The sequence below is a fragment of the Rhinatrema bivittatum genome, chromosome 5 (assembly GCF_901001135.1).
Source record: "Rhinatrema bivittatum chromosome 5, aRhiBiv1.1, whole genome shotgun sequence".
Classification (NCBI taxonomy): domain Eukaryota; kingdom Metazoa; phylum Chordata; class Amphibia; order Gymnophiona; family Rhinatrematidae; genus Rhinatrema; species Rhinatrema bivittatum.
The window spans coordinates 256,544,537-256,571,574 of NC_042619.1; the positions used below are offsets into that span (position 1 = coordinate 256,544,537).

The window sequence follows — 27,038 nt, forward strand, 5'->3', positions numbered from 1 at the left end:
TACCTTTGCCATACAAATTCTCATTAGATTGCACACAATGACTTTTTTTCAACAATGTCATACAGGATTATTGAAAACAGAGTGAAGCTTACACGGCAGCTCTGTCAGTGTGACAGCTTTTTCTATTGCACTGTTTTGACCTGTTGGAGCACACAGCCGTGAAACCTGCAGAATTTAAGGTTCAATCCCATTTCTCCACTCTCACAACATGACCTAGTCATTTGAACTTTCTGTTTGGTGTTTCTGCCTCCACTTTTATATACTGCATCGCTCTCTTCCTTCTCGCTTCTCCATATATTCTTTTCACACACAGACCATACTACTTCTGAATTAGTTAACTCCGGTACTCAATTCTGTATTCGTTTCAGCCGTTCTGTCCCTTACCACTTCACACCAATTAGATCTCCTGAACTCAAGGCTACCCATCCCCAGTCCTGTGCAGTTCCTGAAGCAAAGGGATCCACTTTGCAGTCCCAAACTGCATATGATGGATATCTTTATATACCAAGAGATATTTCTCACAAGGACTTACTTCAGAGTCACATATAATCTGGTTTCATGAGTTGTGCTGATGTCAGATTAGCCATTGATGAACTGCTGAGGGCTATGATTTAATGAGCCAATAGAAAAGTGACACATTCTCTTATTTCCCTTCAGTGATGACATTCATATTGTCAGAAAATGGGAGAATCTCATCACTTCTGAAGATCCATCTCTGTGGTTTGGGAGATTACTTTGTAACTATCCACGCTGTATCATAGCATGAAGGTAAAGATTTGCAGAGACATTCTTCTGCAAATCTAAGATCTTCAATTAGGCAGTAAATCAATCAGATGAAACCAATATGCATCATTGAGGCATAACAGCTGCTTTCCCTTCCTTATAGATTTACGAAAAAACTTTGAACAAGACCCGCAAAGCAAGGAAGTTCCCATAGAAGGAATGATCGTACTCCATTGTCGCCCTCCGGAGGGAGTGCCAACAGCCGAGGTAGGAAATGAATCAAAGATCCTTGCGCGCTGTTTGGTGCTGTTGCCGCTGCGGAGGTTTTGGAATCTGTGATTATTCAGAGGAGTGGTCCGATTCACGGATTCAGACAACAGCCTCGACAGGTTTGGTTGGTAACTGCATGTTTAATTGGAAAACTTGGTGGAAAGACAGAGCAGGGGGCCTGGTGTTGGATTGAGTAGAGGACTTGTAATACCAAAGTGGAAGATGTCACGGCCTGGAATAGCCTACCTAGTGCAGGAGGTGGAGGCCACAGCTGCCTGGAGCAGATTAAGAGGGTAGTGATTGGAACAGGGTTGGGAAGTTTCATAAAAGAAATGGAGGGAGCTGTTGGTGTTAAGTATGGAAGCTTATATGCTTTACCTACTCAAAGTGTTAGAGAACCAAAGAGAAAGACAGCTTCACAGACTGGGTGGGCCAACTAGTCCTCTGTCTGCTGCCATTTACTGTCTTACTATGTGACTGGAGGTGTAGCGGAACGGGAAACACGTGAGTGTGAGTGGGCATGTGGGTGTGTATGAGAGTATTTGATATATCTGAGAGGGCATGTAGCCCGCTGTGAAGTATATCTGTGAAATTAGACATGTGCAGATTTTTGCCATTCCGTTTTTCCTGATGCTCCAGCAATGTATCATGTGAAGTGGGTGCATCACTGAACCCCCTCCAGGGTTCGGAAGGTCACTTGGTCCCACTGTCCTACCACACAGCATGCTCAGGAAGTTAAATTGGTAGTTGACTGAGTTCCTTGCACCGTTGGTTATGTATTATCATGTGACTGCACATGCCCTCGCCACTATACACACTTAAAGCTTGTAAGCCCTGTGGGGTTAAGGAAATACCTACAGTACCTGAATGTAATCCACTTGAAAGTGCCTGAAAAGGGAAATATAAACCAAATAAATAAATAACTAAAGTAAAAGTATTGTCTAAAAATAAACACAGGGAGAGGGCAGTGTTCAAATTAATTTGCTCAGATAACTAAGCAGTTACTTGGGTAAATTCACAGAGTGCAGGGGGGATGGGGGAGTCCCAAGCAAATCAGCCAAGCGCTGTCCCTAACTCTGCCCCCAGCTCCACCCTGGCACATTGTGAAATACTGCACAATCATGCGGAAAAACAAACAAAAAATACCACTCAGCCCATATATAGCAAACCTGCCTTACCATAGCTGCACTAACTCATAGGACTCTAACAGCAATTACCCTACCTATGAAAAGACAACACTGCAAATATTACACCGGGCTTTAGAACACCAGTACACCTCCTGTTGAGAAAACACAATGAACCAGACTACTGCAGATCCCTCAGCACATAAGAACATAAGACTTGCCATACTGGGTCAGACCAAGGATCAGTCAAGTCCTGTATCCTGTTTCCAACAGTGGCCAATGGCAGGATCCCAAGGGTTAGATAGATTCCAAGCTATTTATCCCAAGAATATGCAGTGAATATCTGCAACTCCACCTTAATAATGTTTTATGGACTTCTCCTACAGCAACTTGTTCAAACCATTTTTAATCGCAGCTAGCTTAATATCTTTCACCACATCCTCTGGGAATGAATTCCAGAGCTTAATTATGCATTGAGTAAAAAAAAATATTTTCTCTTATTAGTTTTAATTATATTATCTAGTAACTTCATTGTGTGTGCCCTAGTCTTTGTATTTTTTCAAAGAGTAAGCAACTGAATAACGTTTACTCGTTCTATTCAACTCATTATTTTATAAACCTCTATCATATCTCCCCTCAGCCGTCTCCTCACCAAGCTGAAGAATCCTAACCTCTTAATCCCTAGCATTCTATTTGCATTCTTGGCTGCTGCACACTGAGCAGAAGATTTCAATGTATTATCGATGATGCCTAGATCCTTTTCCTGAGAGGTGACTCCTAATGTGGAACCTTGTATTGCATAGCTAAAATGTGGGTTATTCTTCCCTAAAAGTGAGGGACAGAGCTGTTTCAATAGCAGGCCCAAGACTCTGGAACTTACTCCCAGTGAAACTGAAATTACAAGCAGATGTAAAAGTGTTTAGAAAAAACCTTAAAACATGGCTGTTTGGTATTGCTTTTAAGAACCTGGAAGGAAAATAGGCAAAGAAGTCTTCTACTTGATTCTTTTATCTCATCTTACTTTTTGTATTTTCTTAAAAATAATTTTAGTATACTGTATTTTATTTTATCTTGTTTTATTTAGGATACTGTATTTTACTGTGTTTGCTTTTATTTAGGCTATATTTATTTATGTATTCTCTTGTTCTTTTAAAATATATAAACCGCCGTGACGGCCTGACTGAATAGCTGTATAGAAATCTTAACAAATAAATAAATAAATAAGTGCATCACTTTGCACTTGTCCACATTAAATTTCATTAGCCATTTGCATGCCGTCTCCCAGTTTTGCAAGGTCCTCTTGCAATTTCTCACAGTTCTCTTGTGATTTAACAACTTTGAATAATTTTGTGTCATCAGCAAATTTGATTATCTCACTTGTTGTTCCCATTTCCAGGTCATTTATAAATAGTTTAAAAACACAATGTTTCCCAGAACAGACCTCTGGGATCTGTTCTGGGATCAGTCAGTCACACTTGAAGAACAATAGACAGATCTTCACCAAATACAGACTAATTGACCACATTAGGCATAAGAAGTGCCATGCTGGGTCAGGTCAAATTCTACTGAGCCTGGCATCCTGCCTCACACAGTGGCCAGTCTGGGTCACAAGTATCCGGCAGATCCCAGAAATAAATCCACAAATTACAAATGTGCAGACAAAAGCTGACATGGAAACCTCCAAGAAGCCAGAGACAGTATGCAGTGCAAAACCTGGAAAACTAGGAGCAGAAATGCATTCCCTCCCGTGCTTTACCCAAGCCCCCATTGTCATTATTGGTGGTGGACGGTTACTTGGGGACTGCCAAACTCATGTCCTTGTCCTTCTTGTGAATGGAGGCTCTTTTGTTAAATAAAACTCACCCCCAGCACCCACAGGAACCAAAACAGGAGCTCAGTGGCCCCAAAACACCTCCCATGCTTCAAACATGAATTTGAGTCGTCCAGGTGTCTTGCACTGAATCTCGCGAGACTTAGCACGAGAATACAGGCATCTGCATGGCTCGGACTTGCAGAGCCATGCGATGCCTGCGAAACTACTGCTGGGTTGGTGCAGTTAAATTGGTGGGGGGTCAGGGCTTGGATGGCCCATCCCGTTCCAATGTTTATGCCTGGGCCCCAAATTGCTCACTCCTCAGAGGTCCAAAGTGCACACACTGTTTGACAACACTCGTGCTTTAACTGCGGGACAACAGGGACAAGAAGAAGGAGAGGGCAGGGGAGGTAAGGTACATGTATATGTGTTATTTCTTTATTTTATTTTCTACATTTATTTTGTTGTATGAAATGACGCTATTTTTAATTTTTCTTTTTATTAACATCTTTGATGATGCTTACTGGAATTGTGATTATATTAAGTAAATAAATAATAATATTGATGTCCATATTCATCCTCTGTGTGGCTCGGCTAGTTAGCTGGATAAACGTATTAGCCCACTCATATGTACTCACTTCTGAGTGATCCTGCTAAATACTTTTGAATATGGACCTCAGTAGTAACTGGCTGACACCCACTGAAAATTCAGTGGAGGGTTTGTCACCATGGGGGTACTCAGCAACCTCTTTCCATAGGCAGACCCCAGCACACTCTGACACTTCTCCACATGTAGACCTCAACATTCTCCCAGTACCCCAGTCCGACCCCCAACTCCTCTTCAGTTTGGCCCCAGTACTGTCTCCCTGCCAGAATTTCCTGACCCTAGCATAGTGAGACTCTCCCCCCAGGCCAGTCTTGTATGTTTCTCGTCCCACCCAGCCCATCTCCAGCAGTCTCCATCCTCCTCTTCCTTTCCTGCCCTGACACTCTGTCTCCCCTCCAGCTTGACCCAGCACTCAGTGGCTCCCCTTGCAGAGCTTGATATCAGCACACTCCAGGCTCCATGTCACCCCTCATCAACTCAGTTCTAGTTTTCTCTCTCTCTCCCCATCCTAGTTCAGTCATGACACTCTCCAACCCTTCCCTAAGCAGCCCAACCTCAACACACTGTGACTGTCTCCTGAATCCCTTAGCCAGCCCACCCACAGCTCCACCTCCCTCCCTCCCCCCCCCTGGCTGAACCCCAGCACTGTGTTACCCATCACTCTTTTCATGTAGGGAGGATCTGGGTGTCTGTGGCTGGGAGGTATGGAAGGGGGCAGGGATATCTCTGTGTGAGCATGGTTCTTGTTGGGGGAAGTAGGGTTTGGTCCGGGAAAGATAGAACGAGTGAATATATGTGAGCATGTGTGTATGTGTAGGGGAGCGGGAAACACGTGAGTGTGAGTGGGCATGTGGGTGTGTATGAGAGTATTTGATATATATGAGAGGGCATGTGGGTGGGTGTGTGTGAGGGAGTACATATGAGTGGGTATGTGAGTGTGCTTATGAGTGTATGATGGTATATGTAAGTCCTGAATGCAGCAATCTCTGACCAATTGCTCAGCCCAACTGCAGATCTCCCTCCCTATTTCTTCCCACCCATTCCTGGCTGAACTCCAGCCCAGAGTTGCCTATCACTCTCCTTACCTGGGAGTGGGGAGTCCTCAGTGTCTGTGGCTGGGAGGTATGGAAGGGGGGGCAGAGATGTCTATGTGTGAGCATGGCTCTTGTGGGAGAGGATGATGGCAGGGTTTGGGGTGGAAGAGAGAATGAGGGAATATGTGTGGGGAAGAGGGAAAAATGTGTGGGGCATACAATTGTGCTGGGAGTATATGAGAGTGGACACGTGAGAGTGTGTGAGCGTGTATGTATGTGAGGGAGTATATGAGAGTAAACTTGTCAGTGGTAAGGGGTATGTGTGAGTAGGCATGAGTGTATGTATGTGTGAATATATGTAAGTCCCAAATCAGCACTCTGACCCATTATCCAGTCCAGCCACAGCTCTCCCTTCTCCCACTCTAGCCGAACCCCAGCACCGTGTTGTCCATCATTCTTCCCACCTAAGGGGTCTGGGTGTCTGTGACTTGGAGGTATGGGAGGTGGCAGGGATGTCTATGTTTGAGCATAGCTTTTGTGGAGGGAGGCAGGTTTCGGGGTGGGAGAAAGAGTGAATATGTGTGAGTGTATATGTGTGGAGGAGAGGGAAAGATGTATGTATAAGGGCACATGATGTGTGTATAAGAGGGAGTATAAATGAGTGGGCATTTGTGAGAGTATATGTTAGTGGGCATATGAGTCTGTGTTTGAGGGAAGAGAAAGCCTGACTGCATGATGGTCACATCTCCACTCCCTGCTTATAGAATGCAATCAGAGGGTAACTGAACAGGAAGCACTTGCATGTGTGTAAATGCTCCCAGGACCCCAACCTCTGCCCAACCCAATCCTCACCTGGTCGTGGATCCACAGGGTGTTCTTGGGGCAAGAGTGATTCTCTTTCGCTCCTGTCTTACTTCTCTGGTTTTCCAAAATGACTGCCGGTCAACCTGAGGCTGACACCATTATGTTGTATAGCTGCTGTACAACATAATGGTGTTGGCCTTGGATTGACCAGTGGCCATTTTGGAAAACTAGAGCAGTGAGGCAAGAGTGACAGAGGATTGCTCCTGTCCCCAGAGCACTTGTTGGAAGCATTGTCCCTTGGACCGAGGTGGAGTTGGCTCAACCTGCAGGTCCTCCACCATCAGCAGATGGAGTTGAATGAGGCAGAGGCCCAACTGACAGTTTGCTTTTACCAGTCCACGTTTCCTTCGGGTTGAGCCTTTGGGTGCCGGGGACGGCAGTTCTTAGGTGGGGGCCTTTGCTGATGGTCATAAGGTTCGTAGAGGTCACTAGATAGAACAGGTGTATCTGGGAGCAGGCTGGGGTGGGTGGCAGGCAGCATTCAAGAATGTTCTGGAGTGGGTCAATGATCAGAGGCAGACGGTGTTCAATGATGTCCAAGAGTCTGGCAGTGGTAAGTGGCAGGCTGCGTTCAAGGATGTCCAGGAGGTAGTGAAGAAACAGCAAGGAAGGCTGTCTAACAAAGCCATGAGGGCAGCAAAACAGGATTAGCAGCCAGATGTCCAAACTGGATTTCTTTATTGAGCAGTAACACGAATATGTAAACAAGCCCGACTCTGGCCGAGTTTCGCCCTCTTTCAATGGGGCTACATCAGGGGCTCAACTTGTGTCGTGTTTTGATTAATAAATATCCAGGTCTTAAATAAGACTCTACAACAGCTGATTATTAAACAGACTTTGGAAAACATGTACGGGCAGTGGTGCCCCTGCCTCTCATTCACTCACAAATACGCAGGTATTCATGTACCGATATTAGATGGGCTTGCGGTGGCAAGCGTCAGCGGCAGCACCTCTGTCCCGTATTCACTCATACAGACAGTGTTCAATGATGTCCAAGAGTCTGGCAGTGCTAAGTGGCAGGCTGCGTTCAAGGATGTCCAGGAGGTAGGCCATGGTCAGTACCAGGTATCCATCCATAGGGAAGATGGGACGGCGTGACAGGGCAGGAAGGCAAGGAGCAGCACAGGAGGCAAGGCACACAAAAGCACTGAAGAGTTGAATAGAAGACCACGGAGATTGACGGACAAGAAAAGGACCCCAGGAACTGGAGAATGAAGATACTATAATGAAGAGCAAGACTCTGGAGCTGAAGAACACAAAGCTGGAACTGAAGAGCACGAAGCTGGAATGCTGGGACCGAAGACAGGGAACGCTCACAACATGCACTACTCACAATTAGGAAGACCTGTTGGCAGGCACTGGAGGAGCGTCTGCAGGGGTCTTTTATAGGCCAGGAGAATGATGTCATCAAAGAGCGCCCTCTGGTCTTTCCTGCCACTGGCCCTTTGAATTATAGGATGTTGGGCGCACGTACACCCTAGGGGAAGCGTCCTGCCACAGGAGTGGGTGGCAACGGTCCTCTGCGTCAAGGCCCAGTGCCCCGTCGTGCTGGAGAGAGAGACAGTCCAACAGCATTGGGGAGCACCACAGGAGGCCCAGCCCGAGGGGTAAGTGCAGCGGTCTGCGGGAGGAGCCCGCAGACTGCAAACACAACACCCTGCGGACCTGGAACCAGATAAGAGCTGCTCTGGAGGTATTGGCTGAATTTCATTTGGTGTTGCTGGCAGGGATTGTTTAATTTGGGTTTTTTATAATAGGAATTTTGGGGTTAGTGGTTGGTGGGTTGTGTATGTGCACATGCATCCCACTCCCCAGCAACAAACAGCATGCATCTGGCCAAGCACATTAATGTAAACCGGTATGATGTTTGCACACTAATGCCGGTATATAAAAGGTTTAAATAAATAAATATAGAGAGAGAGGGAAATAATTTTGAAATTCCCACGCATACCTTTCTACTTTCTGTACCTGCTGAAAAAAAGGTGCAAACATCATTGTCAGTCCTGAATTTTCAAAGGGAAATGCAGACCTTCGGACTCCACAATGGGTTTTAAAATTTCTCCCAAAATTTGTAAATTGACAGTTGCCATAGTCAGACACTCAGATGCTCAGATTGCTAATAAATTGGAGCCACCCAGAGACCAAAACTGTGATAATCTCTCCACCTGAGGTATTAGATGGCTCTCAGTAGGGCACGCTCTCTAGGGCTAGCTCTTTTCTTAAATAAGACAGGGAAAGATGTGATTTGTGTAGAGGATAGTAGCCACACCTATTGTGTGTGAAAGGCAGAGCTGAGTTATTACACAGCACAGCACATCTAATGAGAACTGTTACCCATTCATTGAATGAGCTATATATATACCTGAGGGGTCTTTAAAGGTTAAGCAGAGCTGGTATATTTTAGCAGAGAGCTGCAGGCCATATCTTCATTTTAGACTGGGTTTCAGTACACAGAATTTTGTGGAGATTTTATTTCTGCCCTGGGCATTTAATAGGAATATGAAGCCCCAAAGTTTTTCGCTTGCTTTGAGGGGGGAGGGGGGGGTGTTTGTTTCTTTGCTTTTTTTTTAATGGTTTTGTGTTTTGTTTTTGGTTTGGATTATTTCCGGAACTGAAAAAAAAATATTAAACACCCCCCCCCAAAAAAAATAAATAAATAAATAAATAAAAACCAAGCTGGGCCTTCCCAGGCCTCTTTGAATGGCCTCCTGCCCTGCAAAATCCAGCTCTGTGCCCTGGTCTATCTGACTGGGCTGAATTGGGCCCTTCTGCCTCCCCCCACCCCCACCCCAGAAATATGTGCCAGGGCCGGATACCTCTCTCCCTGACCCCCTCTTATCCCCTTCCCATGCGTTCAGATAAAAAAAGATGAAAAAGACAGAAGCAAAGCCCACTTGCTCCTGCCCCAATGTCCTCATATTTTAAAAATGGTGCTGGTTACCCTGACGTCACTTCAGCGCCTGTCTTAGGTATGGCCGGCACCATTACATTGTGCGGATGTACAACATAATGGCGCCTGAGACAGGCACCGAATGATGTGACTTTTGGGCCGTCCTCAGGGCAGCCAGCACTATTTTTAAATATCCAAGCACTGGGGAAAGAGAGAGTGGGCTTCTGCCCTTTTCAACCTTTTTAGCTGGACCTGAGGGTAAAGGGGGGGACGGGGACGATGACAGGGAGGGAGGTCCCTGGCCCCAGCACATGTTTCTAGGGAGGGTGAGAGGGGTACATGGAGGCTCTGTCTGGGCCCAGCTCAGTTCAGTTGGGTAGGCCTGGGCCCTGGATTTGACTTCACAGGGTGAGAGGGGTGGTTGGAGGGGGTCCTCAGAGGCCTTTTTTTTTTTTTTTTTTTAATTTTGAGAATGAAAACAATAATAATTTTCAGGTATTTTCGTGAGAGGCCATTTTTGGTTTGCTCCATTTGGGACAAATCGAAAATGGCCTGGTTCATCTCACATTCCTAGTATTTATATGGTCCTGATCTGGGGTTTTGTATACTTCAAATCTTGCTTTGACTTTGTTTCTGTTACACTGCGATGTCCTCGGACATTTTTACTGCTGTCTTCCCATAGGTTGTGCCAGGACACCTGTGCTAATGCAGCCTGCGACCTTATTTTAATCTTGTGGGTCATCGCTGGGTTTGCTTTGTGCCTCTTTGTTACTGTTATGGTTTAGGAGGGATTCTTCTGCAGGCAGGGAATGGGAGCCTGCCTCCAGTAGCGAGATTCCCCTGCACTGCGCGTGTTGTGCATCTTTTCCAGAGGTTGCTGTGGCTGGTTGTGCATTAATGTCAGCATCAAATAGAAGAAAGAGAAATCAAAGAAATAGAACTCGAGGTGTGAGACTACAGATCTGTACCGTACAATTATTAATTAGAACTTCCTGAAAAAACAGTTTCTTTTTTTTTTTTTGTGGGGGACGGTGGCTTTCTGCTTTGCAACTGATGCTATCAGTTTGGAAGTAATTTCAGGGGCAGAATAGCGTTCCTATTTCCTTTGCTGTCTAAATGTTTTAGCATTTGCCTTTTAGGGACTGCTTTTTAAAAAGTGCTTCCATTTTTTTAGTAGTTAAAGCGCTGAACAGCAGATTCTAAAGAACAGGCTTCCTTACTCCCTGTGACCTTGAGTATGGTCATTGAACTTCTCCCCACCTGAAACACAGATTGCAAATGCTTTGGCGCACAGACCATGAGAGCTGTACGGCGAATAGTACTGGTTACAGTGACCCTGCTGTATAAATAACTATGACAAATGATTTTGCTGTGAGATTATTTAACACACTGTCGGTCATTTACAGCTCAACTGTAGGGTAGAGATGAAACTTGTAAACCTGAACTAAAAAGAAATATCTTTAGTGGTACGAGCCAGTTTTTCGGCAAAGGTGGGAGCTGTGGCGCAACTCCAGCGGTGCGGCAGAGCTGGCATGGATTGTCACTCAGGAGGCAGTTTTTAAAAACTGCAGATGCCTGAGGATAGACCTACAGGAACCATGGGGGTGCTGAATGAATTCCCTATGCGTGCTTTGCCCACACCTCAGCGACCAAAAGTATGTGCAGTGTTTCACGTGATGGAGGTAATTTTCATCCAGGGGAGTTTGTCCAGGTAATGGGTATTCATCGGTGCAGAAGTTCCAGGTGAATTTTCAAAGGAGCGAAGCATATAAATGTAACATACTATCGTAGCATTTTTCAAAAGCCATTTAGCCAGGTGAATTTGCACATGTTTTAAGCTTGTAAATGCTTTTGAAAATCAGACCCAATGGGCAAAGACTCAGGAGCAACATCAGAAAATAACATTTTTCCGGAAAGGGTGACAGATAATCTGGAAAGCCCTTCTGGAGGACGTTGTAGAGGCTAAAACAATAATGGTATTAAAAATAAATGGGTGGGTTATACACAGAGGATCCCTGGTGATTAGGTGATGAAAATGAAGTACTGGGGGTAACCTGCACGGAGTGGCTATTGCAGCCCAAAAATCACATTCCTCTTCATCCAGTCAGACCAGTCCAGCAAATGGGTTATGTCCACCAATCAGAGGATGGATGTCTGATGTCACCCTTTATATGGATCTGTGCTGATCTCAACCTGCCAGTATTCTCTGTCTCCAACAGACGGTGGGTGAGCATCCCATGCTGTGAGCTGAGGCTTGGTTAGGCTGGGTAAAGATGACTACAATGGAAGGGGGAGCAGCTCTTGTGGTGAAAGGCTAGCCCTCCCTCAGTTGAGCATCATTCTAGGTCAGTGGGCTACCAGTTTCTTCTGGAGTGGGCTGTGGAATAAATTAGTGTTTAGCATTTCTTCCTCCTCCCTCACCCCCTGCTTTCTTAGAGGGAGACATACAGGATTTAAAAAAAAAAAAATGAGAGAATTTAACATCGGGCAACAGAAATTCTTTTTATGTTGCTTTGCCTTCTCCCTTGATTATCTCGTTCTTTAAAAAGTTAAAGTAAAAAAAAAAAAGGAAGAAGAATTTATGAGAGGCGAGCCTGGTTCCAGTGGTACTTGGCTGAGCTCTGGAGCCATCCCCACTTCATGGTCAGTCCCAGCTGCGGTGGGGAGTTGTTCTTTACTTAGTGCTGGTGTCTGGGGACAGGGCCACATTGGAGGAGTGTGGGGGGGAAAAAGGTTGCGCATTGTTGGGCATGCCGGCTTCAGGCAGAATGAGCAGATACATTTTGTCGTACTAGATGAGATGAGAGCAGAACTGCTAAAAGTGCCATTGCTGCTTTGGGGGAGCCGCATCAGCGGGGCTGGCCGCGATTTCAGTTCCTGCCTGGTGTCCTACCTAGAGGCCAGAATGGTGGTCATGTTTGGAGAGCAAGAGAGAGAGAGATAAGGAGCAAAGGGCTCCCTCTCTCTTTTAGTCTCTCGGGACGCAGATCAGACTGACCCTTCTTGGAATGGATGGTGACTGTCCTTTTAGGGTTGCAGCACCTTTCTTCCCGATTTTTGGTGGCCTGGGTGGCAGGCAGCCTTAAGAGACACAGAAATTAATCTGTACAATAGGACAGCAGCTTCCAATCCACGCCCAGTCACTCTTTGGCGCGTGCGCGTCTGTACGCACCCAGATGTGTGACTATTTCATAACTTACACACAGATGTAGGCGCTCATGTTAGGTCTGCGCTCACATGTGTGCCCAATTTTAAGTGAGTGTGTGCACTGATATGCAAATCCTGCCTCTACTGCTTAAGTTGGGGGATTTTAGAAGGGACGCACGCCAGTTTCACTATTGTCCACCAGTTCATCTAGTTAACAGTTAGGTCCTCCAAACTCCCCAGTTACCCCCCAGACCTTTAAATCACCTCAGTTATGGCTAGGTTTTATTTATTGTTTTTAATTTACACCTCCTTAGCAAAAGTAAACTTATGTACCACTGGATCTGCGGGTCCTCCCAGGTGCGTAAGTGTTTACGCGCACATCTCTTGTCCATGCCCGAAATGCCCATACCCTGCCCCTTTTTGAAAACTTGGGAGATACGCACGTATCTGGGCGGCTTTTAAAATTTGGTTGGCGCTTACCAGCACGACTTGTGCCCACATTCCCTGATTAATGCACTCTCTGGGCTTTTAAAATTCACCTTTAAACGTTCTGTATGGGATATTTCTAGTCCCGAGATCCACGCCTGGTGTTCTAAGGACTCAGGAGGGAGGAAGATGGGGCGTGGAATGAGGTTCCCTCCTATGTCTGGGGACTCTTTCAGGGAGTAAGTCTCTCAGAACAGATGCTAATTGGAAGGAATTAGAAAATAACCTCCAGAAGGGGAAGCTGGGTTTCCAGGGTTCACATTTTGTCATAAGAGAGAATTGTTTTTTCCCGTACAGGTAGGAACCTAGCCGAGGACAGGAAAGAGGAGGTTCCAAGCTCTGTGGAAGATTCTGTTATCACAAACACCTGTACTTCCTTTTTATTGTTTTTTTTTTTAATATTTGTTTGTTGAAATTTTTAATTCAAAATACAATGAATTATTAAATCAAATAAATTGAATTAAATTACAAAGACAACAAAATTTACAAAAGAAAGAACATATGAAGAAATACCAAATAGGGATTTTAAGCATCAATTTCACAAGACCACATCTTGTAGGATAATGAAGCAGGATAAATCAAGAAGCCGTACTAGTACTATAATACTGCCCAAACGTTCTCACCGACCATACAGACCTACTCCTGTGTTTTATCATTAAGAAAAGACTCTAAATGACTAAAGTCAAAGAGAGAAACTTATTCTTCTGATAAACTACTCGCATTTAGAGGGAAACTTTAGAAAGAAGGAAGCACCAATAGCGGAAACACGTTGCTTCAAATTGAGAAAAGGCTTCCTCCTTTCCTGTGTCTCCCTAGAAATATTTGAATTTTGACCCACAAAAAGAAATATCCTTAAATTTAAAATACTGTCGAAAAACAAGATTTGTATGAATTTCTGACATAAATGAAATGAGTAGCTCGAGCGGATACAGTGTCCTGAGATCTCTGCAAAACTGATAAGTCAGAGCTTATAATAGGTTCCAACACATCAGAAGTAATATTCCTGTCATTTAAGGATCTTCTCACATCAGGAATATAGTACCAATTAGATAAAAGAAACACTCTTTCTGGAGAAGACAGCAATAATTCAATACCTGACAGAAGTCTAGTTTTAGGAAAACTAAGAAATCTAAGATTTTTAACTCTAGCCCTGTTCTCCAGTTGCTCTAATTTAGAATGTAAAAGAAAATTATCCTTAATTAAGGGTTCTAATTGCAAAGGAGTTGAAAAAGGGCAAGATTGGACCTTGGTCTCGATATTCTCAAGTCTTTGGTCAAATTCCAACAATTTAGAGGAAGTTTCTGTCAAATAAGTACATAACTGAGAAAACAGTGTGTGTTAAGGAAGCTTTCATACGAGGAATAACTTTCCAGATGTCTTTTAGGGAGACATCTTCCAGTTCCAAAGATGCATTATCCAGTCTAACTCCAAAAGAAACAGAATAAGGGATTGGAAGCTTGGAAATATAAAGTTCCAGGAAAATTAGACACAGAGGCAGTAAGTTCTGAATTAGCAGTCACAGGGACTCCAGGAAGAAGATTAGTAGAGCAAGATGGAAAATCTATGGCACCAGGGAGCATGGGACCAACTTCATCTTGCATAACTGAGATGCTATCCTTCACCTCCATCGGTGATTCTCTAGGACCGAATAGGTAGGGGGTGACCCCCTGGACTTAGAGAGACATCCCCAGACCCATTAGAAGCATTTACCTGAGAGGTAATAATAACTGGATGATGAATATGGTCATTCATGGATCCTCTAAGAGGGATTGACACTGTCTGAGAAGCAATTATCTTCCCCTTTTGTTTCCTTACCATGTTCAGGAAAAATGGAGAGAAGTGGCATGCCCTATTTAGCGCATGGCTTCAGCAAACCGCACGCCAGTTGAATTTGAGGGCTCTGCTTGGGCGCTAAGAATGATGTCATTGCAATGTGCTGGTCCAGTCTCTCCACCTCCCGGAAGAACCTGGGAAGGCCGCGGACATGGTAACAGCCAGCATCCTCCCTGTACTACTTTTTGATCCTTTCCTCTGCAAGGACATTGATTAAGGATCTTCTTGGGCCTTGGATGGGTGTCCTCAGAATCTGATGTTATAGGGCCCATTCTTTGGCTATGTTGTAACCTTGGATTTCTTTGGAGAGAGAAATCTGAGATTCCCTGGAGTGGATGTTTTGGATTTGGTCAGTGATTGAACATTACAGAGAAGTGATTTTGAAGAAGGGCACACATTTTCACGCTTATTCCCATCCCTAGGGGAATAAGAAAACCCAGATGTGCTACTTTTTCTGTTGCATTAAGGACAATTATTCCAGTGGTAGGAGACACTGTCTTTCATGGCTGAAAGTTGAGACAGATCTTTGAAGCCCATAATATAGTGCTTCAGAGGACAGCTTGCACAATCTGGATTGCATTTACCTCAGCACATACAGGAAGAAGTGTTGAGAGTTAGTGGGGAGATTTTAGAAAATCGGGAGTGGTGCATCTAGCAAATATTTTCCTTGACTTAGTGCATACAGCAGCAAGAAGTAGGGATTCCATAGTGCCAGCTGGAGTTTCTGCTGTCATTATGAGAATAGTCAGCGGGTTTCCATTTTTAAATTCAGTTGGTGAAATTGCCTTTACGGGGATTTGGTTGTTGGGTGAGGACATTGAGATATTGACCAAGGTTTGGAGTGAGTCCAGAGTTTCGAGGCTCCTTGTAGCCTGGCCTAAAAATGTGTCTCATGTTCCTCAAGCCTGTAATCGGTTTCAGAAACCAAGGAATTGATGCTGGGAAGGTCTCCTAAGTTTCAAGGATCTAGGCTGTTGGACAGATTTCTGGCCCATTGTTTAGCCAATGGAGTAGTAAGGATGGATCCTTAAGGGTTGACGGGATTTCCTAAGGAGTTTTTTTGGGAGCCCAATCTCTGGCTCAGAAGATGGTTGCCATGTTTTCCATTTTTTATTCCACATTTCATCGGCTAGGTGGCGCTTGGAGATACAACGAAAAGTTTGGCCCTAGAGTTTCCCGTTCTCTTTTTTTCAGGCACCTTATGGCTTTCCCATGTCACTCCGCCAAAAAGGAGGACTCAGTAGGAGTGACACATTAACATTTCCTCTGACAGTGCTAGTCCCGTAACCTAAAGGGTCAGGGTGGTTCTCAATTTACTTTGTGGTTCCTGATCAAATGGGTTCCTATCGGCCAGTGCTAGATTGGTAGAAGGTCAGCAAGTTGCTTAGGGTGTCACCCTTCATAAGGAGAAATTTGATGTCAGTGTTTTTGGCAGATCAGCAGGAGCAATTTCTTGGACCTTATGGAGACTTATCTGGCCATGCACATACCATTCGGGAAAGGTTATCAGTAGTTACCCATTTTGTAGTGGTAGGAGAGCATTTTAAAATTCAAGTCTTTAGGTAGGCTTCGACCTAAGAATCTCTTCAAAAGGGATGGTAGTGTGGCTTAGGCACTGCGAGAGGATGGAATTTATGTGCGTCCTATCTCTACAGTTGTGTCCTCAGAACCGCATTGGTACAGGAGAGTTTTTGGGCCACTAAGGGAGTGGTACACTTATACATGGATGAGTTATATTTGCGAGCTCTGAACTATCTGGGGGGCTTTGTTAGTCACAAAACTGGGTTGTGTGTGTTTATGAAGCACTGAGTGCAGAGAATATGACAGCAAGCTGATTCTTAAGGTTGTTCTGGAATCCTACAGTGTGGGGTTATCTATGGCTCCTAAATTCCCTGTTGGCAGCCTTTGGACTAGTTTCCTGGATGAGGGAGCATATGAGAATCCTTCAGCAAACCTGTTTGTCCAGATGGGATCTTCAGTCATGGGATTATTTCATGAGTCTTCTGGTACCAGATACAATCAGGAAGAGTATGCAATGCAGGGTGAGTTCAAAGAAAGAGGTTAGAAACTTAAGTCTTCAACCTGAGTAATGATGTTGATGGGCACCAGCCTTTGGGTTAAGGAGCTGTCTAGATCCTTCTTGGTCTTTTAGAGGAGCCTTTCTCTAAACTTGTGCATCTTGCTGAAACTTGCAGGTCCATTAATGTGGAATTCCCTCCCTGAATTTTTATGCTTGATGTCAGATACAACTTTGTTCAAAAACAGGTAAATTTTAAAAGGAACACGCGAGCAAAAACATACCTCATTTTATAAAGTACGTGGATAGCATTTAAAATACAGTTGTTGCTGTGCATACTTATACAGCCTTTACACGTGTATCTTGTGCAATGAGAGGGAGAGAGAGACTCTATATAGAGTCAGTCTGATACTCTGTATATATGTACCACTCTAGAGGGGCACTTTGAATCGAGGTGGGTTGGGGTTAGGGGGGTGTTGTTACAGACACATTCAGAGGTATTCATAGTAAAACTGACATCAGTAAAGAAAAGTCTAACGAGTTGATTTGTACACTGCAGTGCTTGCTGCATTGTATAAATCTACTCCTTTTCATCACTTATAAGGACCATAATTCTTTACTGATATCAGTTTTACTATGAATGCCTCTGAATGTGTCTTTTCTTTGTGTTCCTGGTTCTTTCCTGTGTCTTCGGAGTTCCTGCACGCTTGTCTTGTGGTTAGAGGGTGCGCAACACCGGAATGCGATATACACCGACCACAAGAACCATCTTCACCATGCACAACGTCTGAATATCCGACCAGCACGATGGTCCCTGTTCTTCATGTGTTTTGACTTTGAAGTGCAATACTGGCCTGCATCCAAGAACGCTCGGGTGGACCACCTCTCCCTTTTGAGGCAGAAAACATGCCTGATCTCCCTAGGCACATTATCGATTCAGCCTGGATCCTCTTCGCCTCTTCTGTGATGGTCCCTCCAGGAAGACGATCGTTCCACGCTAACTTCGAGAGAAGGTTTTGAAATGGTCCTATGACTCCCATGTCACAGGTCACCCTGGGCGGGCTTGGACTCTTGCGCTGCTCCATCAGTATTACTGGTGGCCCCAGATACAGAGAGATGTCAGGGCCTACATGTATTGTTGTCCTACCTGCACACAGCAAAAACCATTGGTGGGATGATCCTGGGAGCTTACAGCAATTGCTGGCCCTCAGGGAACCGTGGATCCATCTGTCCACCGACTTTGTGGTGAACCTTCCCCTCTTGAACGGCTGCAGCACTATTTGGGTCATTATCAACCAATTCTCAAAGATAGCTCATTTTGTTCCCTTTCCTGGCCTTCTTTCAGCACCTGAACTGATTCGGTTGTTTACCAACCACTTTCTTTTGCCTGCACGGCTTGCCCAAGCATATCATCTCAGATCGGGGCACCCAGTTTACTGCTAAATACTGGCACTCTCTTTGCATAAATTCAACATCATATTAGATTACACTACTATCTACCACCACAAGCCAACAGCTAGTTGGAGCGAACTAACTGGATTTTGAAAGCCTTCCTGAGGGCCTGTGCCAATGATCACCAGGACAATTGGGCTGCCCTTTTTCCTTGGGCGGAATTCTCTCATAATTCCCATATTAGCTTTGCCATGGGATATCGCCATTCAGCATTGTGTATGGGAGACAGCCTTCTCCTCCGCTGCCAGTCCCATTGTCCGTCCCTTCCCCAGCAGCCCAACTGGAATTGTAGGAGGATCTATCCAAGGGATTGGCTTTTACTTCCTTAAAGGCGCAGTTTGCAATTTTGTGTGCTTAGGGGCCATGTGTAAAGGGGCCTTGTTTTCTTTTCCAGATGTTTCTTGTTTTCTGATAGGGCTCCTACATATTGGCCCCCCCCCCCCCCCCCCAGTGAGGGACTCTTTCGTCTTGGACCTGAGCTTGGTATTATCCCTTTTAGCAGGTTCTCTGTTAGTGCTTATTGAGGTGATTTTTCTAAAGCTCCTTATCTTGAAGATAGCAATACTGGTAGAAATTGGTTCAGTTTGAGGAGATGCCTCTTTGTTGCTTTTGTATGATATGGGCAAATTCATTTAGTGCCTCAATTCTCCCGATGGTTACCAGTGTTCTTACAAAATTGGATCATTTGTTTTTCTGCAAAAAAAAAAAAACGAGGTGAAAAAGTATCCATGGATTATTTGAATGTTTGAATTAAGACTGTCATTTCACCAGTATACATTGATGGAATAAGTTTTTGCCCAAGCAAATCTGGCTTCTTTCTGCTAGGGCAGAAAGAGGCCCTAGCAGAATTTCTTGGGTGGAATTTCATTTAATGTCACTGCAGGTGATTGGTAGAGCAGTGGTAGAAAAAGGGTAGCGAGGTAGTTAAAAAAATATTGGTTGAGAGAGTTGGTGTTAGGTTGCATGTGGGAACACACATGTTAATCTACCCAAATGCATGAAAATCAAATGGGCAGACTAGATGGGCCATTTTGGTCTTTATTTGCCATCATTTACTGTGTTACTGTATAACTGCTTAGTTACCCAGGCAAATTGCCCTCCCAGAGACTGAGTCCTTTCTGGTTTCACCTGGTATTCATGTGATTTTTTTCCTGTGCTTTCATTGAATTCATAAGAATTTGTATATTCATTTGCCATTTCCTGAACTTAACATTAACTCATCTGGGAGGATGATACCACCAGATTTATTTATTCCACTTATATTCCGCAATTCTCAAAGAACCTTTGCGGATTACAATATACATACATAATAAAATCAGTTTACGACAATACAATAAAACAAAAGTAATAAAACATGCCATATAACTCATGCATTAAAAGTCTCTAAAAACCAAAAAACTTTGAGCATCTTTCAAAAAGTTAAATAGATTGCGACATTTTATGTAACGATACAACAAAAAGGGTACTTTTGCAATTTTAATATTTATTAAACTTCTCAGGAATATATGGCAGTTTATTCTTATTTAAAACTTGAAATATTATAGAAAAACGATTAAATGGCAAAGAGCGTGCAGGAGAGTGTGAAATCACATGTTTGTTTAGTGCCATTTATTTGTGAATACTGGTATGGGGAGAAGTAGTATTTTCAGGTTTACTGGTAGCTGAGGCATCTGCTTTTTTGTCCGTAAGTGTTAATTGTGTGAATTAAGTCACACACATTGGTCTGTAGAGGAATACTGATTTAAATGTTAGTATTTTGCCATGAAGTAATTAGCTGATAATTATCCCCTATCCTGTCCTGACAGCAGGCTTCTCTCCCTACCCTCCCTGGCTTTTCAGTTATTTAAGTGGTATTTGTTTCTGTTCTGTTCTATCTGCTACTCTTTTTACACCATGTCCCCCTCACTTTACTATTTTTCTTTTCTGTTTTTGAACTTTTGTCAATGCATTTCTAGGAACTTCATGCGCCACAGTTAGTAAACTGAAGAGTCAAGGCATTGCCTGAGGAAGGAACCTTGATAATCTCAAAAGTTTACGAAGGACTTAATTTTTTATTTATTTATTTATTTATTTATAACTTTTATATACCGAGGTTCAATTAACAGAATTAATTATCACTTCAGTTTACATTACAACCAGCAAACAACAAATGACAGAGTCTTGTCTTACATTGAACAAGGTAGAGAAACCTGGATAAAACAAAACTTGGGGGAAAGTAGAGCCAGAGTCTTGACTTTTTGAACAGGGTGGAGAAAACTTGTCTAACCATCATTTGGGCGAAAGCAAGGTATAACCGTAGTGAGATGAAATAGAAGGGTGAAAAACTGGTAGGGCAGGGTTGGTTAAGAGGGGGGGGGGGGGAGAAAAAGTAGCGGCTTTGTTACAATAAGATAGGAAACTTAAGGGAAAGGCTGGTCGGGACAGACAGGTAGGGCTGATTCTTTTTTGCAATCATATAAATAGTGTGTAATGCTACTGTATCCTTTGAGGATTAGCCACATGAAAACCCTCTGTTCTTTTGCCCACATTCCCTCTATCGCCTCACCCACTCTATTGTGTCTCCATGATCCCTTGCTCATACAGCTTCACTCTGACACTTATTATTTAGATGAAAACAATTTACTGGTTTCATGACAATTCATTATCCCAAACTCTACTTCTTATACTCACTAGTTCAATGGAAAAAAAAATCTATCTTTCACAAAGTTTAGGAGTTATAGCCAATGAAATCCAGACATCTTAATGGGCCTTTTTGCAGATTAAAATTGCTGAGTTCTCAATGAAATCTGATTTACTGATGTTAGTTGTAAAATGTTATTGCCGTTAATAAAACCAGTAAATCTTAACAGGTCTGATTTGAGTTGGCTAGTAAAACGTCACATAAAGCCCTGCTCTGAAGTAATGCATTTTGTCCAGCTTGCTTGAGATGGTCCACATAAAATGATTGTGTCATAGGATCCTGGAAGGCAAACCAATTACAGTGTCCTGGACATTAGCTCTGGAGGGTACAAGAACATCTCCAGTGCCTTATGGATAATTTTTCTCATGCTCATCAGGACTTCAGGTTCACCATTAGTCTGAAGAAGACAAATGTGGTGGGACAAGATGTTGACAACCCATCCCCCCAATCACTGTCAACAACCACACTTTAGAGGTCATTTGATAAGTTAACATACATGGGATGCACCATCACAGACAACCTTTCACTTGAAGCAGAATTAAATCTACACATGGGAAAAGTTTTCACTACTCTGTCTAAACTTACAAGAAGAGTCAGTAAAAATAGAAAAGCTAAAGAACACAACACATCTACAAAGCTTACGTTCTCAATACTCTCCTGTATGGCAGCAAGATATGGACACTGTAATCATATCATCACAATGCATCCCTAACAACTTCTAGAAGGGTAAAATCTCAAATGCTAAAGGCCAGGAGGAGGCTCAAATTTCCTCTCTCTTCATCCTGCTAAAACAGATGCCTGCGATGGCATGGCTATGCTCTTTGTATGGATGATGAGAGAATTCCTGTAAAATACTTAATGTGGGGAGCCGTCCTCTTGTTTACAGCTGCAATTCAAGGGTGTGTGTAAGCAAGACCTTAAGACTCTTGACCTTGACATTAGCACCTGAGAAACATCTGCCTAAGATCATAGTCCATAGACGTAGTGTTTGGGTACTTGCCAGGTTCTTATGACCTGGCTTGGCCACTGTTGGAAACAGGATGCTGGGCTTGATGGACCCTTGGTCTGACACAGTATGGCATGTTCTTATGTTCTTATGTTCTTTTGTCCATGGAAACATGTGAGGAAAGACTGACGTGGATCCAGGAAGACAAAGCTTACAAGAAGAAGAAGAAATGCTTAGAGAGCTGCATCCCATCCATTTTATTGCTGCAGTCTTGGCAATAGACTGCCATGCCATGTGAGTCTTTATTGTCAAAGAAGGCATTGCTTACCTAAAGACTGAGAAGACCATAAAGGATGCATATCCATAGTTTCTCAAGACCAAAGGAGCCTAAAAAGAGGAAGAAGATAGGTTGCCCTGAGTGAGTTCCAGAAACAAGATCTCTACAGTACATATCACAATTTTAAAGTAAACTCTACCCATTCATATTATCTACTGGGCAGTACTTCAAAGGTACATGGCAAGTGGTAACACTCAGCCTGCATCAGTTGCAGATTTGGTTTTGGAGTTGTTTATGAAATGAATTTAAGTCCTTGTAATTGCTTCCTCCAAGCCTGCTTAGGGGTACTCACAGAAATCCTGCCTTGCTTGCTCAGAAGAGGGTTGTGGATTACATCATATAGATTGAATCCCATTGATCTGTGTAGGTATGATGATATAAGCAATGTGGCATATGCAAACATCTAGATATGCAGCTTTGAACACTGGATCAATCTTGCCATTCTGTTGCATATAACATTTTCCACTGGGTTACAGAATTTTCCTGTTTTGAAATTTAGATTAAGGATAATTGGTCTAGATGATGATTGTGGGGGGCAATTATCAGGCTCTGTGCCTAGGTGAACCTTGTTTATAATTTTCGAAGGGAAGGTATTCCTTTGAAAACTAAGGTCCAGAGTACCTGAAATCCTTGTAACTGCTTTTTTTGTCTGGATGAAATTTTAATGGAAAACAACGCATCTGATTTGAAAATCCAGTTTTCGCAAGCTGTTTTCCTCTCCTGGTCTAAACACAACTATGGAATGGCTCCTCACGGTCTGACTGAATATATTTAGAGCTGGATTGAGTGAGGTCAGTTTGCAGGCAGCCCTCATACACGAGTGCCTCCTAAGGAGTTTGATGTGCGTATGCCATGACAGGAATGAAGCTCATTTGTAAGCCTGGGGATAAGCTGGCTATGATCTCTGTCTCCCATACTTTACTGCTAGAGCTCTTCTTAATCCTTGTGTTGCGCTAAAGAGCTTCTTTCTGGAGCTCATAGTGTGTAATACGTGCAGGCCACATATCAATGTGCGCTTGGAAGTTCTTGTTAATCAAGACAGTGGCACCCAATACAATACGCAGTTATTATCGTAGGACAGTGATAGCATCATTAATATAGTCATTCCACAATTTCTAAGTCAAGTGTTGGCATCTGGTATGACTTATGTCAGATGAAATGGTGACTTTTACTTGGAGAACCCACCAGTGTTGGATGATCATGACCAGTTGTGCTTTACTGGTAGATCTCCATGTGGGGCCTCCAGAAAGTGTGAAGGCGAAATCTTTGGTAAAGCTGTGGATGATCTGCAAAGTTGCTTGGTAACACAAAACACCTTTTGGTTGGAATTTCAACTCCAGATGCTGGCTTTGGTAGGAAGTTGTAAATAAAAGCAAGAATTACCGGTACAGATAACCTTTATAAGCGAGATCCTTATAATGAGCCCTTTGAATGAGCTCCATTCAATTAGGTTGTCTAATGTTTTAATAGAAACCTAATGGACTCTAAAATGGATACATTTGATGAGTTAAATAGTAGTAATTAAGTATCATTAAATGTCTTTCCTGAGATCTAATGATTGGAAGTATTGTTACTGTAGTGAAGGAATATAGTGGGAAAAGGGTTAATATTTATGCAAATAATTTAAATACAGTACAAAGGAGTGGGCTGACTGTCCTGATTAATATTCAGTGTAAACTGCCACAGTGCCTTTAAATCTTTATATTACGCAGTCTCACAAGTTACAATATATCTACAATGAATGCTTTACAACAGTGCAGCTATAAAAATACAGTGTTAGCAGAGAATAAGAGCACTCCAAACCGCACATCAGGAGGAATATCGTGGGGGGTGAAGCAGAGAGACATAGGGACACAAGTAAAGGTATAAGAGGACAGAAGCTCGGCGTTGCCACTGCAGCCAGCTGTTGTAATGCCGGGTGAGTGCGTTACTGCCCGTGTTCCTGCTGTAAAGGCAATTACTGCCCGTGGCCTTAAGAGCAGTCTGCTGATGTACACTCTCACCAGTCAGCAGGTGTTCTTATCAGATCATTACTTGATTCTCCATCCTCTCTCCAGAGCTGTGGCCGCCGCTGGCTTTTTCTGATTGTTTTCTGATTTCCTTCTCCCTGACTCGCCAGGTTTTTGTTCAGAGGAAGTGAAGTGACGGGGGTCAGCTGGTCTTGATAGCTGTCATGCCATGAGCTTGTCATGTCGGCTATTACCAATGCCAAGCTCACGTCACCAGCGCCCTGGGAAGATTTGGTGTCTGTGGGCAGTACAGATTAGGTGCAAATAACTCTTGCAAAATATAAAGTCTTTTGGAACTAGTCATACCCTTAATTCTTAGGTTCTGCTTCTAGCCCATACTTCAAGACTTTTGTAGGCTGCTGCATAATTACTGGAGAACTGAGTGTTGAATTAATTGGGCAGGGATGAGGATGGGTGTTGGATTAAGAATAGTAACTTCTATGGTACGCCTGGGGGAGTTCTGCGCAAACAAATTAAACATTTTGCGCACAAAAACTTACAATTCTGCAAACTTTATATTGGTCAAAATAACGCAATTTACATGACAGTCTTTAAGTAATTACATTTTAATACAGAAAACAGTTATTACTTAAAGATGCAGAATTTTAAATATTTTGAGCAGAATTTCCCTAGAAGTTCACTTTAAGTGTGTCCCTTCCACTCGCTCTCCCTACTCCCCTGGCCACTTTGCCCTCTCAGGCCCCAACTCCTCCACCTTCCAGTATCTCTCCCCTCCACCTCTAGGCTCAACCAGTCCCAGAGTTTGACCCCATTCTCAGTACTGCCCCCTCACACAAGCTCCCTCTGTCCCTCCCTCTCTCACACACATGCTCCCTCTCTCTAGTGCACATACACACACCCTCATACAGGCTCCCTCATTTTCTCACACACATCCCCTCATACAGGGTTTCTCTCTCTTGCATAAATATCCACACAAGCTCCCTTTTTCTCTCACACATATACCCTTACACAGGCTACCTATATCGCTCTCTCTCACACACCCCTTCACACAGGCTCTCTCTCACACATACACAAACTCTTCACACAGGCTAGCACCCTAACAAACACACGATCCCTTTTTCATACACACTAGCTCCCAATCTCTCACACACATACACACTCCTTCACAATCTCCTCATATACGCTCCCTCTCTCTGAAACCCACCCTACTCTCTCTCACACACACCCCTCCTTACCCTCTCTGGTCTCTCTCACACACCCCTGCTCTCTTACCTCCCCTGCTCTCTCTCACCCTCCTGCTCACCCCCTGCTCTCTCACCCCCCTGCTCTCTCTCTCTCATCCCCTCCCACCACTCTCTCTCTCTCTCTCTCACACCCCCCTCCTCTCTCTTGCCATCCCTCCTCCCTTCCCCTCTCTCGCATCCCTCCCCTCTCTCACACCCCCTCCCCCTCCTCACACACACACCTCTCTCTACACACTTTCACTCTCACCGGGGCCTTCATCTTCGCCATGAGCGGAGCGTGTCCTGAGGCACATGGGGGGCCTTCATCACCGCAATCGGAGTGTGCACCATTCGCGGGATGCTGGAGTCTCCTCTGCAGAACTGGGGGTGGGAATTCTGCACAAATTCTGCGCTTCGCAATAACGCAGAATTCCCCCAGGACTATTCTATGGTAGAAAACCAGTGAGGAAAAACAACAAACAACTGATTAGAAAAAGGAGCGTTATCTTCTACATGGCCAAACTTCATTCTGTGGCTGGCAGCTGGGATATATATCCTTAGCACTGTGGACTGTAATAACTTGGTAAAATGTCATCTAGTATGTGACTCTGAAACTCTGAGGTGTAAAAGATGTGGGAAGTGTGGATTAGTTATTACACTGCCCTACAACTTGTGGAACTGATTTTCTCCTTTGGGTTCTGTCCCCACCGACATGACATTGAAGCTGTCCCTTGCTCTGATGGAAATGCATATGAAAATGCAGCATGAGGTGGGACATGGCAAGAACACTGCTGGGTAGCCCGGGGCTCATAGGGTGTAATATGTACAGGCAACATATGAAGGTGCGTTTGGACGTTCTGTGGTACATTCTGCATGTACCATCTGCTGCACTGAGAATTATCATAGCACCATTGTTTTAGGACAGATACAGCCTTTATTAATGCATCAATCTGTTGTGCTTGAGGCATTGTGGACCCTTGGTCGCAATGGAGATGACTCCGCCCATGGGGAGGAGCCCCGTGGGGAACCACTGCGATAGGCTGACTCAGCAGACATAGAATGGATAGAGGCTTTATTGAACTGCTATAAATAGATGGTGAAGCAGGAAGGTAAGGCACTGATCCATGAGGTGCCAATACGCTCAACAGGCTCTGAAGTATAACCTCACCCAGATGTTCACGATAGGCAGGAGCCTGCAGTGCGGGTAACGCCACGGCTGGTGGGTGGAGTTGGAGCGCCAGTTCGTAGAGGTACTCACAGAGTGAAAGTGTCTTCCTGATGGCAGAATGGTGGGACTGAAGGTCCGTGGTGCAGGATATGAAGTAGATAGGCCCTCGAGGAGTGAGTACCCAATGGTCCAATATCCTGAAAATGAATAGAGAGAAAAGACCCCCCGGGGAGCGGTTGTCTTGGTTAGTGAGGACCCCGAAGGGAAGTTGGAAGCGAGAGACCCGCGAGGAGTGGGTGTCTAGAGCTTCTGCTGGAGTGAGGCCCTTAGCGTGAAAGTGGCGTCTAAGCGTACAGCTTAGAGCAGGCAGAGTAGTGAAGCAAAGTCTTTGCTAAATCAAAGTGGTAGCGGAGGCTAGATATACCTGGAGGTACTGACGTCATGCGGTGGGGTC

General features: G+C 44.1%; 1 protein-coding gene across 1 annotated transcript in view; it reads left to right on the forward strand.

The window, feature by feature from the left end:
- Positions 1-27,038, forward strand: part of UNC5D (unc-5 netrin receptor D) — a 549,276-nt gene that overhangs the window by 318,312 nt on the left and 203,926 nt on the right. Inside the window, 1 exon segment of the mRNA XM_029603886.1 lies at positions 887-990. Coding sequence (XP_029459746.1) covers positions 887-990 — 104 coding nt within the window.